At 40.6% G+C, this 15,415-nt stretch overlaps 1 protein-coding gene across 3 annotated transcripts in view; it reads left to right on the top strand.

Annotated features, from left to right (window-relative positions):
* klf12b (Kruppel like factor 12b) overlaps nt 1-14,473 on the top strand; it is a 39,527-nt gene extending 25,054 nt beyond the window's left edge. For 2 of the 3 annotated variants that reach the window (XM_086266574.1, XM_086266572.1), the window contains exons 4-6: nt 2,103-2,238; nt 8,449-8,606; nt 10,190-14,473. In XM_086266574.1, coding sequence (XP_086122700.1) covers nt 2,103-2,238; nt 8,449-8,606; nt 10,190-10,371 — 476 coding nt within the window. In that variant the 3' untranslated portion in view covers nt 10,372-14,473. The remainder of the gene's footprint in view (nt 1-2,102; nt 2,239-8,448; nt 8,607-10,189) is intronic. The other variant, XM_086266573.1, reaches the window with a different exon arrangement.
* The last annotated feature ends 942 nt before the right edge of the window (nt 14,474-15,415 follow it).

The following is a 15,415-nucleotide window of genomic DNA, read 5'->3' as shown; positions in this document are numbered from 1 at the left end:
GGTGTGGATGGATATTGAAGATGGGTGGCACTCAAGCAGACGCATCCACACACACATACACAGAGCAACATCAGCAGTGCCCGGCTCTGAACGCACCCAGCACAAAGGAAACGGGGTGAATGAGTGCTGGGTGTGGTGGACGCAGTTACTTTTAATGAGAGTGCAAACGGTTGAGAACCAGAACATTTGGCTATTTATTGCATTTAATATGATGTCTACAAAATCCAACATTCCACCATCAAAGCCAAATCAAAAATGAATTAAAGCAATAGGAAAAATATCTATATCTGTCTATCCATCTATATATAGAGAGAGTTTTTTTGTTCCTGCCTTATCTGGAATTTCAAGTGTCACTACTGGCCGGTGGTTAAACAAATAAGTTGTTGACATTAGGCAAATCCCGAACTAAATCCAGCCCCCCTCCCACCCCCCACCAAGAAAACTTTAATGCGATTATTAAAGTTCTCAGCGTAGATATGAGGTGCACACTCACTCGCTTTTCACATACATACACAGGTTGGCCATCCTCTTTCAGAGAAGGCGGGTACCCTTTCTTTCACTGCTGTCTCCCTGTCTCCGGTAGGAGGTTGCCATGGAAACAGGGCTTGACTGGAAACAACAGGAGAGAAAGGAAGAAATCCGCTGCTCTGCCCACCTCTCCACCACTCCTCCTTTGTGTCCCTAGTTCAAAATACCCCCACCCTCCAATCCCCATTTCCAAAACGCGATGTATTTCTAGCTAATTACAGGTTTTCCATAGGGTTCGGCGAGCTGGTGACCACTCTGCATGTCTTAGTCTACAACAACAGCAGAAACCTTTAAAAGCAAAAGCTCCAACTGAGTTACAGCATTATTTCTGTGTCCAACCCACCCCTCCAGTAATAACACCATGTCTGCTCCTAACTCTAGACCATTATTATGGGCCATTATGGCCACAGTCTCAGCTGAGAGGGCAGAGAAGGTGAAGTCCTGATAGCTTATAAAAGCACCCTGGCTTACAGTAGATGGGGATGTTGTAGACCTCAGTGGAAAATACTGTATGTCTCCGTATATTCAGTGTTTCCGGTGATTTTAAGCAAGAATAGCCTTTACAGAACCGTTAACAGTGTACATTTTTTAAGTGCTGTATTAGAATGCCCTGCTGCTAATTCTCCATCTACAGCATGTCTTTGTTTTTTCTTCTGATATTAATTTATTGTGTTATCCGGGATTTTCGCCGCATCTGTCGGCTGAAAGAGAAAGAATGGACAGAATGACTCCAGGCTCTGGCAGCATATCTGATGAGCTGTCCAAGGGACAAGTTTTCACAGCTTGTGGAATAGATGTAACCTTACTGCGTAGCTCAAGAGACAGAAACCACTGAGCTCACTGGCTCAGAGGGTCATGGTTCAACAGCATTGTGGTCTTTTTTTCCTTGTTTTTCATGGTTTTGGTCCATGTTGTCCAAAAGGAAACAAGCACCCACATATACAGTTTGCTTGTTAATTTTCGAGGTTGAAGAAATTAGCAGCTGATCTCTTCAGGTGTTGTGTACAGGTTCGTCGCTATGATGAATAAGATTCTATTTCAGGTGTGCATACTGTATAGAGGACCAGATGCTCACAGTTGCTCTCATGCGTGCACATGTTCTTTTAAGTTGGAAACAGTAACAAATGCGCGAATGTTTTCACACGCTGCTCACAGGCAACAACAGCTAAACAGTGCTCCACCCTGTAGTCTTATCTTTGTGGTTGGAGGCAGATAGAGATTATGTGCACACGTGTGTCCTTTTCGCATGCTACTCTGTAAGTACGCAACCTCTGGGTACAGAGTCACGGTCGACTGTTCTGTCCTCCAGTTAAATGTTTTGTTTGATTGACAGCTCCTGAGAGAAAATACTGGCAAGTACTGAGGCCATCTCAACTCACGCTCAGCTACTGCATACAGTATGCTAAATAATGGCACACAAAAGAATACTTTTGGGGTTATTCGGATGAAATTGTATATAAAGGAGTTACTTCATTATAATTAGAAAGACGCACAATGTGATATGCCTTATAAGTTTACAGCGCCAGCTCCAGTTTCATGTGTCTGTCTCCCATGTCTGTGTCCCATCCTCACAGCACACATAGACCCCAACGGCCTGTCGCCAAGGCAGATCAAAAGTGACAGCGATGACGATGACCTGCCAAACGTGACCTTGGACAGTGTTAATGAGACCGGCTCTACCGCGCTGTCTATAGCCCGTGCTGTACAAGAGTGAGTATATTCATTTTTTTTCTTGAACACACGCCGGAAATCCTGGCGCTGACTTTTTTTTCTTCGCTAACTTTAAAGCCATAAATCAAATGTGGATCTCTGCCATGAGTTGGGTCGGAGTTATGACAACAAGATGCTCAGAAGTATGTGGCTTTGGTTTTTGCGTTCTTTACCAGTGACCGGTGTTAAATTTGGTTACATGAAAGTTTCAGTTTGTTCCACTGGTGCATTATTGTTAGTGCTGGGGAAAGCAAATTTATGCGAACTACTGTTACTTTGCTTTATTACTGAGCCAAATAGTTAATAATGACAGCACAGCAGAGCTCTTTATTAAAATAAGTAGCACTCTGCATTGCATAAAGGGGAAAAAAAACAGCTCACAGAAATAATGCATGAAACTTAATACACGTAAATATGTTTTATAATATAACATCTTATCATGTGTGCACGCATTTATTAGAGGCTTTTATTTTGAAAATTTAATCATCTTCAATGGATTTAATATGGTAAAATTGAAAAAAAAAAATCCCTTTAGTCATCCAAGCCAGTGATGTTGCAGTCTTGAATTTCTGAATAGACAGAGCACAGAGTACTAATATGTTTTTGTGACTCCCTGGAGGAGGGCGTCATTATCAGATCCATTGTAATCCTTAGCATTGTGCATTTCCGTGTGGTTTTGTAACCGCTCTTCCACTCTTTGGATGTGTCTGCGTGGGCGTGCATCTATATGCCTGTATGCATATGGCTCAGACATACTTTATGCCCTGTTCGGCCTACAGACATCAACTCCTGCCGTGCCAGTCCATCTGTGTTGAAATGAAAAGTTGACGACAGCGTATAGAATTCTTATCAGAGGGAGGAAATCAGATGCAGAGAAGCATTTGGCTCGGCCCTGTCCTTGTTGCGCTGCTGCTCATAAACCCAGAACAGTCATAATTGCCAGCCTGGGTAGACTCAAGTTAATACCCATCAGACTTTTATTTAGACTAACTGTAAGGAAAGTATTCCAGGACTCCTTGAGAATCCTGCTAATGCCGTAGCGACATTAACAAGGCTGCTGGCACTCACTGTGTTTTGTAATGTTCTAGCTGGCAGGTTTGACATTGTGTACTAGATGTTGTATTGTTTGTTTGTCATCCATTGGCTGTGTGACCATCTACTGTAATTAACCTAAATCTTTTATTGTAGTTCCAAAGTACAGCACATAATAGTAAAGCTGTGGTTCAGGGGTACAAGTATAGGTTGCTGTGCTTCAGACACACACAAGCACACACGCACCAGAGGACTCAGGTTTCGATGCAGGTTATTGAAAGGGACAGGCGTGCCCCTGAGTGCCACACGTGGGCACCGGGTGGTCAGAGGAGAACAGAGGTTGGCAGGACACAACCTTTCAAAGCCCAAGCTTTCACTATGGCGATAAATCACCAGCCAGGGTTAGCATTGCCCTGCCAGGGCCTGCCCACACACTCACTTCTCTGTGTGCAAAGTGCAGACTGTGCTGTGTGGAAACTCCTGTGTGCACGCTGTGTATGTGACTGTGACTGTGCGTGCGTGTGTGTTAGTGTGAAAAAAAAGTATGTGTGCACTTCTGTAAGTATTAATCCTCCGGTGTGTGTGTGCGTGTTTTGTACTGTATGCATGCACGTGTTTTCTGCACAGTGGACAGAACAGCTGGTTCCAGAAGGAGGTCATCCATTGTCAACAGGAACACAGACTTGCATGTTTGTCTGTGAAAAACAAAGCAGTCTGTAGTCTTCTTGAGTTACACGCCGGTTTGGCCGCAGAGAGGAAGAATGTGCGTTGTGTGTTGACATAGCACATGCACTCGATGGACATCTGCACCGCAACAGAAGCCGACTTATAAACATATCAGTCCACTGCGTCGCTATATTGCGTTTCTTTTCATTTAAATGTGTATGCCGCGCTTGTGGAAAGAGCAGCTTTACATAATTTGGCAGCCACATTTACACAAACAGTCACCCAGAGAGCATCAGAGAGGTGAGGTGTAAGGGCGGAGGACGGGAGTGCCTGCAGCCTCCAATAGGTATCCATATATAAATAAATGAGTGAAAGGAGAGTTGGGTAGAGAGCGAGTTTGTGTGTATCATGTGCTACTTGGTCAGCCTCCTCCATATTCATGCGTTTCCCTGGGGATCAGAGGATAGGCTATTGTGGAAGAGTGCGAGTGAAAGAGAGGAAGACAGAGAGGAGAGGTGTGTGAGGCTGGGGGCAGGGGCTTGTGTTGGGAGGGTTGTCTCTGTTGAAGTCTGGCAGGTCCCCAAGGACCTGGGGGGCCAGAGAGCAGGTGGAGGGAGGAGATGTGGGCGAGGTGAGGGGTAGTATCCTCGGACAGGTACAGGAATGCCCGGTGGGCAGTGTTCCAGCGCACACATACACAAACTTGAGCACTCCCTTTCCTGTTTTCTTGATAATTCCACCAGTGCCTTGAAGCAGGTCGTGCTGTTGCTGTGCTCAAGCCGGTGTTGTGACCCCGCTGCGGGTGAGGAGTTAGAAATATGTATTGTGCTTGTATTGTGGGAAATCCCTAATGCAGGTGACACACACTCATTCCCCATGCTCCCCGTCTTTCTGTCGTATGTGTAGAGCCCAGTGGATGATGATGGGAAAAAAAAAAAACCAAAAACGGGGAAACAAAGGAACAAAAACAGAGGTTAGCGCTGTTTGAAATTATTCTCAGCTGTACTTCCCATTTCTTTCTGCTACTTCGGGAGACACAAACAGACACATTCATACAAGCATTATGGGTTCAAGGCAGAGTGAGTTTTCCTCTGGGCTCTAATGAGAAAATATAACCAATTCGCGGTCACACAAGAACTACATTATAAGCATGAAAGATCCAAAGAGATACATTTTGTGTGCTTTCTTGCATTTGGGATTATTATTAGATTTTTAAAAATGAGAAAAATTAATTTGTGCATCTATAATGAGGTAGTAAAAGTGAAGACTTCTTGTGCGTTTACAACGCTATCGTTGAAAAGCACCGAATTCCTGCCACTTTTTTTCTTGTTAAATGCTCTTAATTGACATCTATCAGATTATCAAAATAGTCATATATTATATAATAGTAATAATCAGGCAAATCGCATGACTGTACGTGTATTCATTGTGAGTGTGTAGCAGGAGCTTAAATCAGTAGGTCTAGTAATAACTCTGTCACAGTATTTCATATTCAGTTCTCTTTAAGCCTTTAACTTCTATTGCTATTTTTCAATTATGCACTGAATTCTGCTCACTGGCTTTTTTGTTGTGACCCAATTTCCTCACTTGAATCATTAAAATGTCATTTAAGTGGGATTAGAAGTTTTCCACTGTTTACCTTTATGTCACTGGTGAGCGGTGGTGAGCAATGGGCGTTCTTCTTTGAGAACTGGAACATTTCTCACTTAATTTTTTTTTTTTTTTTTTTTTTTGCAGATGCACAAAACGTCTATAAATACTCCCACTACTGATTACACCAATCTGTCACTCAGCTCTTGAAACGCAGCAGCGTTGTATTCGGTGAAATAATTTATGATGGTTGCTTGTTCTTTGTTTTAGAAGCTGTTGTACTCAGACCTTCCTAAATTATATCATAATCATGAAGTCACTTCATGGATGAAGTCAGAATGTAAACATCCGCCTCATCTGCTCGATGGTCTGAGCTCAGAGTGTTTCCACTGGCTCTTCTCTTTACTTTCCCGGGCAGACACACACGCAGAGTTCTACAGCACCTCTGACTCTAAACGGCCCTCTAAATTTTCATCTAGATTATATGTGATGCGGGAAACTCATCAATCATTTTGAGAAAAGGAGTTTAACTCTTCGTCTTAAATTCTTCATTTGTTTTGTCATCACGTTACAGTGCGATATTCCCTGAGCTTAGAGAGTGAGAGAGAGAGAGAGAGAAATGAGAGGGGAAATGGAGTTCACTTCATATCTGACCCGTGTGCTCATTTCCTGTACAGCTTCAGTTTGGCAGTAAGCCAAGAGTAACAGGTGATCTGTATGCATTCGTGCGCTTCTGTTTCAGTGTATTTATATAGCCTGCGTATAGCTATGTGTTTATCTTTGTTGTGCGTGTATACTGTATCTGCATTTGACTGTGCTTTGGTGTAAGACAGAGAGACAGGAAGTGGGTTGTGTGCGGTGGAGACAGTTCACTGGAGGGCCTGTCTGGCAGCCCCTGTTCCTCTGACATGATTTTAGCAGTTCCTCCTCCCGCTACTCTGCTTTAATTGTACCCACTTCACCCTTTTACCTGTTTCCGAGCCTCACAGCATAAGCAGAGAACCCTGTTAAATATATCCCAAATATATCACTCCTCCCCTCTTTACAAAACAGAGATGTTCTTGTTTTCGCTCAATATCGTATCTCAGTTTTTCTCGCCAGTTTGCCGGCTGCGTGCACGAGTCATGTGTTGTGTAAAAAGGTGCTCACTGTTGCACAGTCAACAATCATGGGCGAGGCATGAACTTCTGACCGCCTCTTGCTGCCTTCTGGATTTCTCTCTGGGTTGTGTGCTTGTGTGCAGCGCTGCCTTCAGAACACAAAGATGACAGTACATTCAGATTAACTACAGATATGATGACTGTACTCTGCAACTGCGCTCACAAACACTGGCAAGTCAGACATGCATGTGAAACCGCACACACATGCTCACTGACACAGGCACACACTTTGCAGCATTGCTTCACAATGACAAATACAGTAGATGGTGATACTGACTGCTTGTTGGAGAGGAAATGCCAAAATGCAATGAGTACATAAATCACTCACACAGAGATTTTAAAAAAGATAAAAACTTCTTCATCTCACCACTTTTGCTTTAACAATAGTATTGGAACCATACGAATATCAGCCCTCTTACCTTACATACTTTTTCAGAGGTACTTAAGTAGAGTTGCACTGCCACCTGCTGGCAAAGCTGCTGCTCTGCCACCTTCAACGTGTCTATCTTTCAATATTCACTGTATACTGTCTTTTTTTTTGCATTTCAAAAATACATATATGTTGATTCCGTTTAGAAACGCACTACTTTTTACAAGAAAGAGATAAAATGGTTGTACTTATTGAGGGCATCAAAATCATCCACAAATCAGAAGACTGGTGGTTTGACTCCTAGAGTCTGACATGTTGAAATGTCTTTGGGTAAGATGAACCTCAAATTGTGTGACTGTGAGCTCTAGATCAAGCGCATAAAGCAAAGTGCTGTATGAACGTCTTTGTGCACTGTGTGCTTCCAGTGTAAATGCGTAGTGAGCTCTCACTAAGCACACAAAAGCACTCTGTAAATACCAGTCTGTCTTTTATCTACACACCTTTTCCTCTCTTAACACAATAACTAGTGACATTACAGCCGGTATGACGGTTATGTTTTATGTTCTTTTGGTTGCATAAAACAAAAACTTAAACCTTTTATTGCAAATCATCATCAGCTGTTCTCCTTGTTACCATCTGGCAGACGTTACAGGAGTCTGCCTGCTCGGACTACAAGACTTAAAAACAGTTTTTATCACCAAGCCATACGACACCTCAACCACAACACTTAAACACACACACTCCACAGGACGCACTCAGAAGCTACCTTGCAGCTTCACAAGTACTCTGTTTAATCTGCACTGGTCACGCCACTTTATTGTTATTAATATTTATATTTAAAAAGTGCAATACTGTAATTTTCTGCTGCTCATTCCTGTGCAATATCCCATCTGCCCTCCCGTCATATTTCTTTTCAAGATTTTCTTATTTAATCACTAGTGTACATATATTTATATTTATAGATACATATATATTTAGTCATCTTTTATCTTTTACCACGTCTCTCTAATATTTTGCTCTTTACTATTTTTCTATTTTTTTTATTATTTTATTTTATTATATTTTATTATATTTTCTTCTACTGTACCATGCTGCTGAGTGACTGCTGCTCGTCAAACACATTTCATTGCAATGTTGACCCTGTGCTAACTTGCATATGACAAATAAAACTGAAAACTGAAACTGAAATGGTAAATGGTGCAATAATGCAAGTTAAATAAACACTGCAATATTCTTCAGCAGGTTTTGAATTGAAATGCACTGCAAACTTTAATTAAAATGACTGACTTATTCTTCAAAACTTTCAACAACTGCTCTTTATCACGGAAGAAGACAAAGACATCATCAGACTCTAATAATGTTATCTGTTGCTACTTTTTGTCCTCCTTGCAGTTCCATGTCCCCGTTCAGTATCGACAGCATACGGCGTCCTCGGAGGTCGGAGTCACCGGATTCCAAAAAGAGAAGAATCCACAGATGTGACTTTGAGGGGTGCAATAAGGTGTACACCAAAAGCTCGCATTTAAAAGCACACCGGAGGACGCATACAGGTCAGTAAATCTACGTGTGAGAACAGTTGTTGTGAAATGCTGTTATTTTATTTTGATGCTGTTAAATGCTATTTGTTTAAGTCTAAGTGAGGTGGCATTTCACATTTTGAGAAAGTTACTGCTGAAAACCACTTTAGAGTCTTGACTCACAGAAGAAGAGCGTTGAGCAGCTAAACTTATTCTTATCTGTCTCATGAACGCAGTAAGACAAGACAGCATACGGCATCTTGGAACATTTTAATTACTTTTTGAGAAGGCTGAATTGTCCTTAACATGATTTATTTCATGAAAAGTGCTAAAACAATTACAGCCGTTCCTACTGAAACGATCTCCCGTTGTTGTGGACGGACACTGAAGTTATAGCTTCCTTAAATCACTTCAAGCCTCAGAGTCTGCTTTAAGTAAAAGGTGTATACTGATTGTAAATTGTATGGCTCCCTGGCACAACGTTATAGCACCACACAAGAAATTATACATTATTCTGTTCACACATTGAGAAGAACGTTACTACTCTGCACACTTTTTTTAATGGTCAAGCATTATTTAAAGAATTGGCCTCGCAGTAGAGTCGTAAAAGAAAAGAACTGTGGCATATCATGATTAAGTGCATATACACATATGGAGACCATTTATGCAAATGAAATAAGCATGTTGCGTTCATTACCCCAACCGTGTAGATCTTTGATGATTGTGACACCTCACATTATAAAATCAGTCATTTCTCTCAGGCTGCTGCAAAGCCTGACTTTTCAGCCAGCGCACTAGCTGACAAGCAGTGAACATTAAGCTGTTAGGATAATGGAAAATGCTTTTCCCTGTAAAAGGTCTCTGACCTCAGTCCACAATTAGACCTTTTTTGTATTTGACAAGGTTTCTATGGAAAAAAAAAAGACACATTTTGCCATCTAAAGTCAAAATTTGAGGTTATTCTCTCCAAATTTCAATTTAATTACTTGGAAATTTCAAGTTATTTTCTAAATTTTGAGTGATTTTTCTCAGAGGTTTGAGTTAGAAAGGCAACTTTTTGAGATTTGAAATTTTTCAGATAATAACCCTAAATTTTGACTTATGGGTAGCAAAGGTGTCGGCTCCTGGCCTGTTATAGAATATAGCATATCAGTTGTTTAGCCAATATACAGCAATTTGCTGTTTATTCACTGGAAATCATATAGACTTTAAAGCCAGTTTGAGGTCCAACAGTATAGACTGCTCAGAATATTAAGATAACACTTGATCAAATTCATGTTTCTTTTTTGCCGTGACTTTGAATCCAGGCTTTTGCATCATTTTGTGCTTCCACAGTCTTTCAGTGAAGACTTTCAAATTGAATATTTCCCTGTCGAAATCTGATGCGTGACTTATATGTTCCTGTAATTTTTTTGTGTTTAAATATTTTCAATAATATCTCATCAGACATCCATACCATTTTAGTGAGTTATATAGATTCTTGAAACGTGCACTACCAAAGTGGACATTAGGTTAGCAGTAATTCATGGATTATCACTCATCAAGTGCAGATTTTCCTAATTAATTTGCCGGAAATGCGACTGAACATGGACTGTGTTTTCTGACTTCCTTTCCAGGTGAAAAGCCATACAAGTGTACCTGGGACGGTTGCACCTGGAAGTTCGCCCGCTCTGATGAGCTGACGAGGCATTACAGGAAACACACAGGGGTGAAGCCCTTCAAGTGTGCAGACTGTGACCGCAGCTTCTCCAGATCTGACCACTTGGCCCTGCACCGACGGAGACACATGCTGGTGTGAATCAGACGGAGCGCGATAAAGAGAGAGATGGAGAGGTCAACGAAAAGACACACACTCACATGCATACACAGGCAGCCAGGGGAGCGGGATCTCCCTGTGAATGTTTTCAGCCGGCCTGGACGCGCACACACACACACACACTATCACACTCACACCCACGCACAGACACAGACGCACACATGCCCTCATCCTTCATAAGGAGAGAAGACGGAGACAGAGAAGACTGATGGATGAAGGTGCACAGAGCTTGAGGAGCACAAAACAGGGTCACTTCTGGATCCTCTTTGGTTTGGAACGAAGAGACGGCAGGATCTTTTTTGTCTTTGCTTGGAGTATAATAGGGAACTGTCTTTTACAGCACTGTTCGTAAATGTTTCACTTTGATTTTTAAGATTAACTCTTTATTTGGACAAAAAAAAGTATAATGCAATTGCAACTGTGTCTTTTTTTGTTTTGGTGTCTTTCTTTTCATTATTGTTCCAAACGGCTGCTTTTCCAGCATTCATAATGTGAAAGACCCCGTTGTAAGGAATGGATTTCCTGTGTGAGCAGGAAGAAGTTTGGCCTCGACTGGATCACGGGAACGGACTTGGATGTACCGGTAGTTGAAGTTACAGGTAGTGTTTTTTCACCACGCCCCCCTGTGTGAGTCTGATTTATGACCAGCAGGGGGCACCATTTAATCATAAGTGGTTTCATTTTCCTGTTGGCTTCTGCTCTTAGATCTGAGGCATCCCTTGTAGAAGCTAAAAGAAGGTTGGACTTTCACCTCTCTCATCGCCTGCAAACTGTAATCAAGATAGACTCAAATGCCCACAACCCGAAAAGATCAACCTCATCAGCACCTCCACTTTTTCAGTCATTCAATGCCTGTTTTCATAAATGGAAATAGGACTTGCATATCATCGCACCAGCACACACCATTGATGATCCACTCACATGGCCGGACAACTCCAAATCTCATCAGTGCTGTTCTTTATGTTTATGTTGAGCCTCTTCAAAGCATTTATTAGAAAAAGGAAAAAAAAAATCTGGTGGATTTTGAGCTGTGATTAGCAATCAGTAAAGTGCAATCTTAAAGGATAAATATACTTCAGTATAAAAATGTTTTGTTTATTGGGTTTTGCTTCTTTTTTAATGCCTGCTTATTGCTTATGTTTGACTCAGAAAATACAACCCCTCATGTACAGTGAACTGAACAATCAGAGGAGATTTCCAGTATGTGAAAAAATAGAGGCACCTTACAGACTTTTATTGTGTCCTGACATTTCTCATTTTTTAAAAAGAAAAAGTCATTTCAGCTGGGTTTAACAGAAAAAAAAAGGAATTTGTGTTGTGGTTTTGCACAGCACCGCAGCACTTGTCCATAAAATGACACTGACACCAGCTGAAGTGTTACAGGGATAGTGTGGCACCTGGTGTACAATACAGAAGAGCAATACATTCTGAACAAAGTGATGGGAAGGAACATTAAACCTCCTCTTTGTTCTGTTTGCTGATGTCAATATCCGAGGAGAAGTTCCCAGCTTGGCCACCTCCTCACGCTCTGTACCGCAACTCCCTCCGTTACTGACTGGTTTCTAATCTGATGTCTCCCAGCTGGTGATTGTCTCCACATTTATCATTTCTATTCCTGTTGTTTGTCTCAAACACAAACAAAGTCACTTGAAATCGCCTCAGACCAGATATAAGTTATGATTTATGTCTGATTTACCTGAGATTTGGTCATGTAAAAAGCAGAAAAATGCAGGAATTGCACACATGCATACACAAATACATGCACACTGTTTTTTTCCGTTCTTTTTTTCTGTGTGTGTGTTTGTATTCACAGCAGGAGTACCTTTTAGAAGCAGTTTCCGGCAGAGATATATTTATTGGAAAGCATCACTTAACCTTAATCAGGAAATTCAATTAAAAATATATTTTTATAGACCTAATAACGGACATTTTTGCAAGTATTTCCAGCGCTCTTTATGCTACGTAAAAGCTTCGGACATAAAATATCAGGCCAACCAATGTTATTCGATAATGCTGCCAAATGCATCTATTGGACCTAGGCCAGTAAAAAAGAAAAATGTTAACCTTTTCGATTACGGTACCTTGAAATCCATACACTTGCACGCTAATGCACAAACTTGGATTCCACATTCTCACTTTCAGTAAAACAGCCAAATCCAGGAAGCAATTTCCGCACGGAAGCGTGCGACGCCCTTCTCGGTTTGTTGGAGAACGCATGTTGTCATTATTTATCTGTATTGTTTGTGCACGACATTATGCCCAGTTGTATTAGCATTTTGGCAAAACCATATCAGCACCTTGTTTGTTTGTTTCGTATGATATTCAAATGATTTTATTTCAGATGTCAATTTATAAGCGAATAATCATCATCGTATTTTATCATCCTTATAATGTATTAGAGCGTTTTTATGATTGAGGGGCACGTCTTCATTTGCATATAAATCTTTCTCTTCTGTACAAAGGACATTTTGAAATGTTGTAATATATGTGATAGTGAAGATAAAACTTATTACAAAGTTCTACAGCCTGTACATACATTGGAAAAATAGGGCTTTTGATTAGTAGATGCAGGAAATACATTTATACATGTAAAGTCTTTTTTCAGAGACTGTAATTTATCTAATTTGATATACAGTGAAATGGGGCTAATGGTATTCATCATGTAAATGATCATATGTGATGTTATAGAACAGTTTGCTTTTTATTTTCTCTTTGGTTTGTGGTTAAACACATTCATGATCAAATCATTTTTTTTCAGTTCCCAAGGCTGAACCAGTGTTTGCTAGAATCGACCAATTATTTATACACAGTATTAAGGTACACAATTCCCTGTGTTGCTATTTTGCTATACCCGACAAGAAATTCTACCGATCAAGCACATATCAGCGACACATGTACTCCTGTATTCAGTATATGACGTTGCATGCCTTAATACACCAATTTCTGAAAATCTCAATTTGACTTGAAGATGGTGTCTCCATAGGACAGGGTGTATTGTATTTCCCTTCAGCATCTCTTTCCTCATATTTTAAAGCATAATTTTGTTACGGTAACCAGGGTCAAAGTTATGCAATAATAATAATGAATAGTGCCTCATATCACAAACTTGTAATATCAGCTGCTCTGTGCAGAGCTTCGATTTCAGCACGCGTGCTTGGATTAATAAATTTCAAACGAGAAAACCACGAATTCTGGGGGAAAAAAAAGAAGCACAGACAACATTATGCAAGTCGGACCTCTAATGTTGAACTTTCTTTTCGCACTGAGCCTTATACCATTGTGTACAATGCAGCATCTTCCCATAACACTTTCACAGGCTGTTTATAGCACACATTATTACTTTGCTTGCAATAAGTCACTTCCTCTAAGGGTAACAAAACCGAGTTACAAAGGTCTCTTGGTGTTTCAGCTTCAACACATCAATTCAACATAGTGATTCCATGGAAGATGATGAGGAATCATACTCACAGGAAAAAAGAAAAAAAAAAAGAAAGGAAAAAAAATCCTGTGACTGGGATTCCAGCAGTCACACCTCTCTTAATGAATACTTATCTTGCAGTTTCTGTCAGTTCAATATATATTTTACTTTCTGTATAACATCTGCTTTTGATTTTCCTGGTTTTGAAAATTTAGGTAGTGAAGCCAATGCCTTTGTTTCAAGTTTGCTGATATTACGTACAGTAATCGTTGTTCCTGTATTTATGTAAAGTGAGTGTAGTGTAAATATATTCAGATCTTTTCATTCTTACCGTAAAGAAAAATGTGATATTGCTCAACATCGCTTCAAAAAGGGAGATTCTGCTCATGGAATTCCACATCTGTAACAGAAATTTTTAATCCTGATATTTTTCAAAACTTCAACAACAGATGTACTCTTTTTTTTTTCTCCTGTTACACTTTTTTTTGTTTCCTTTTCTCCGAGAGTTGTTTAAGTATCCAGTCAGTGTTTTTGCCTTTTTCTCTGTATTTTTCATATGGATGGAGCTGTGAAATTAAAATAAGTTCAAACATATACATGTATATTAATATGAATGGAGGCATGAAGGTTAATAAAGTTGCATTTTGTATGTAACAGACTGGGACGGAGCCAGTTGCTATCTATGACTGAGATGGGTGGAATGTGGTTTCGGTGTCACTTAGACATCCGAGAACTCCCATTCGCTGGCATTCGGAAAACTAATCTCGCTATTAGGGAAGACGTAGCTGAACAACAGTACAGTGGTCTGTACGCAAAGTTCATCGGACCGCTACTGGAAGCGGAAAAAGACGTTTTGAATCGTCCAACTAAAACATTGTGTACCTCGGTGTAATATCACATGCTTTGTTGTTCTTATGTAGTATCAACAAAGAGTAGTATTTTAAGACCTGGTATTCTCAAACAAGCCTTTTCTGAGAAAAGGTTTCAGCTAAAAGAATGCACCCTGTACTTCCTGTCCTCTGCTCTATTATAACGAGGTCTGGATGAATGTTTCTGTCAGGCAGCAACGGATTGAGATGATTACAATCAATTCCCACTCCACTAAGCATTTTACTGTGCAGGATCTCACCTGAATGATTTATCACTCACTAGAGTCTGAGTTATGTGGGCTTTACTGTACCGTAAGTAATGTAAAGCACTGGGAGGAGGGCTGGGGGGGGGGGGGGGGGGGGGACTTACACTAGTAAATAATCCTCAGAAGAGTTCAGGAGTTCCTCTGCACCCAGGACAAGCTCAGACACCTTCTGTGGCTTTTACAGGTTCTCCTGGTACTTTTTGCAAAAGCTTTGCTATGACTCATGTTAGGGACACCTTCCAAGAGAAACCAAGAAAATGACTTGTTTTGTTTTGATTACACCAGATTGTTAAAAAGGAAAGTCATGAATCGGGGTGTGGTCTGGACTAATTAGCAAATTCCAGAAAAACTGGCTCCTCCAGCTGGCAAGTGTCCTTGGGAAAGTTAGACAGACTACAAAGGTACTACATGAGTTCTTTTTATTATCCTTCTAAAACTATCTGTATTTTCAGCTTGTAACTTAAAAAATAATG

This window comes from Aulonocara sp. 'chitande type north' Nkhata Bay, linkage group LG16, assembly GCF_057382095.1.
Source record: "Aulonocara sp. 'chitande type north' Nkhata Bay isolate Kocher_YH1m ecotype deep benthic linkage group LG16, A_spYH_male_GT1.1, whole genome shotgun sequence".
Classification (NCBI taxonomy): domain Eukaryota; kingdom Metazoa; phylum Chordata; class Actinopteri; order Cichliformes; family Cichlidae; genus Aulonocara; species Aulonocara sp. 'chitande type north' Nkhata Bay.
The sequence above is the reverse complement of the archived record's forward strand: the minus strand, read 5'-3'. Positions and strand labels throughout refer to the sequence as shown.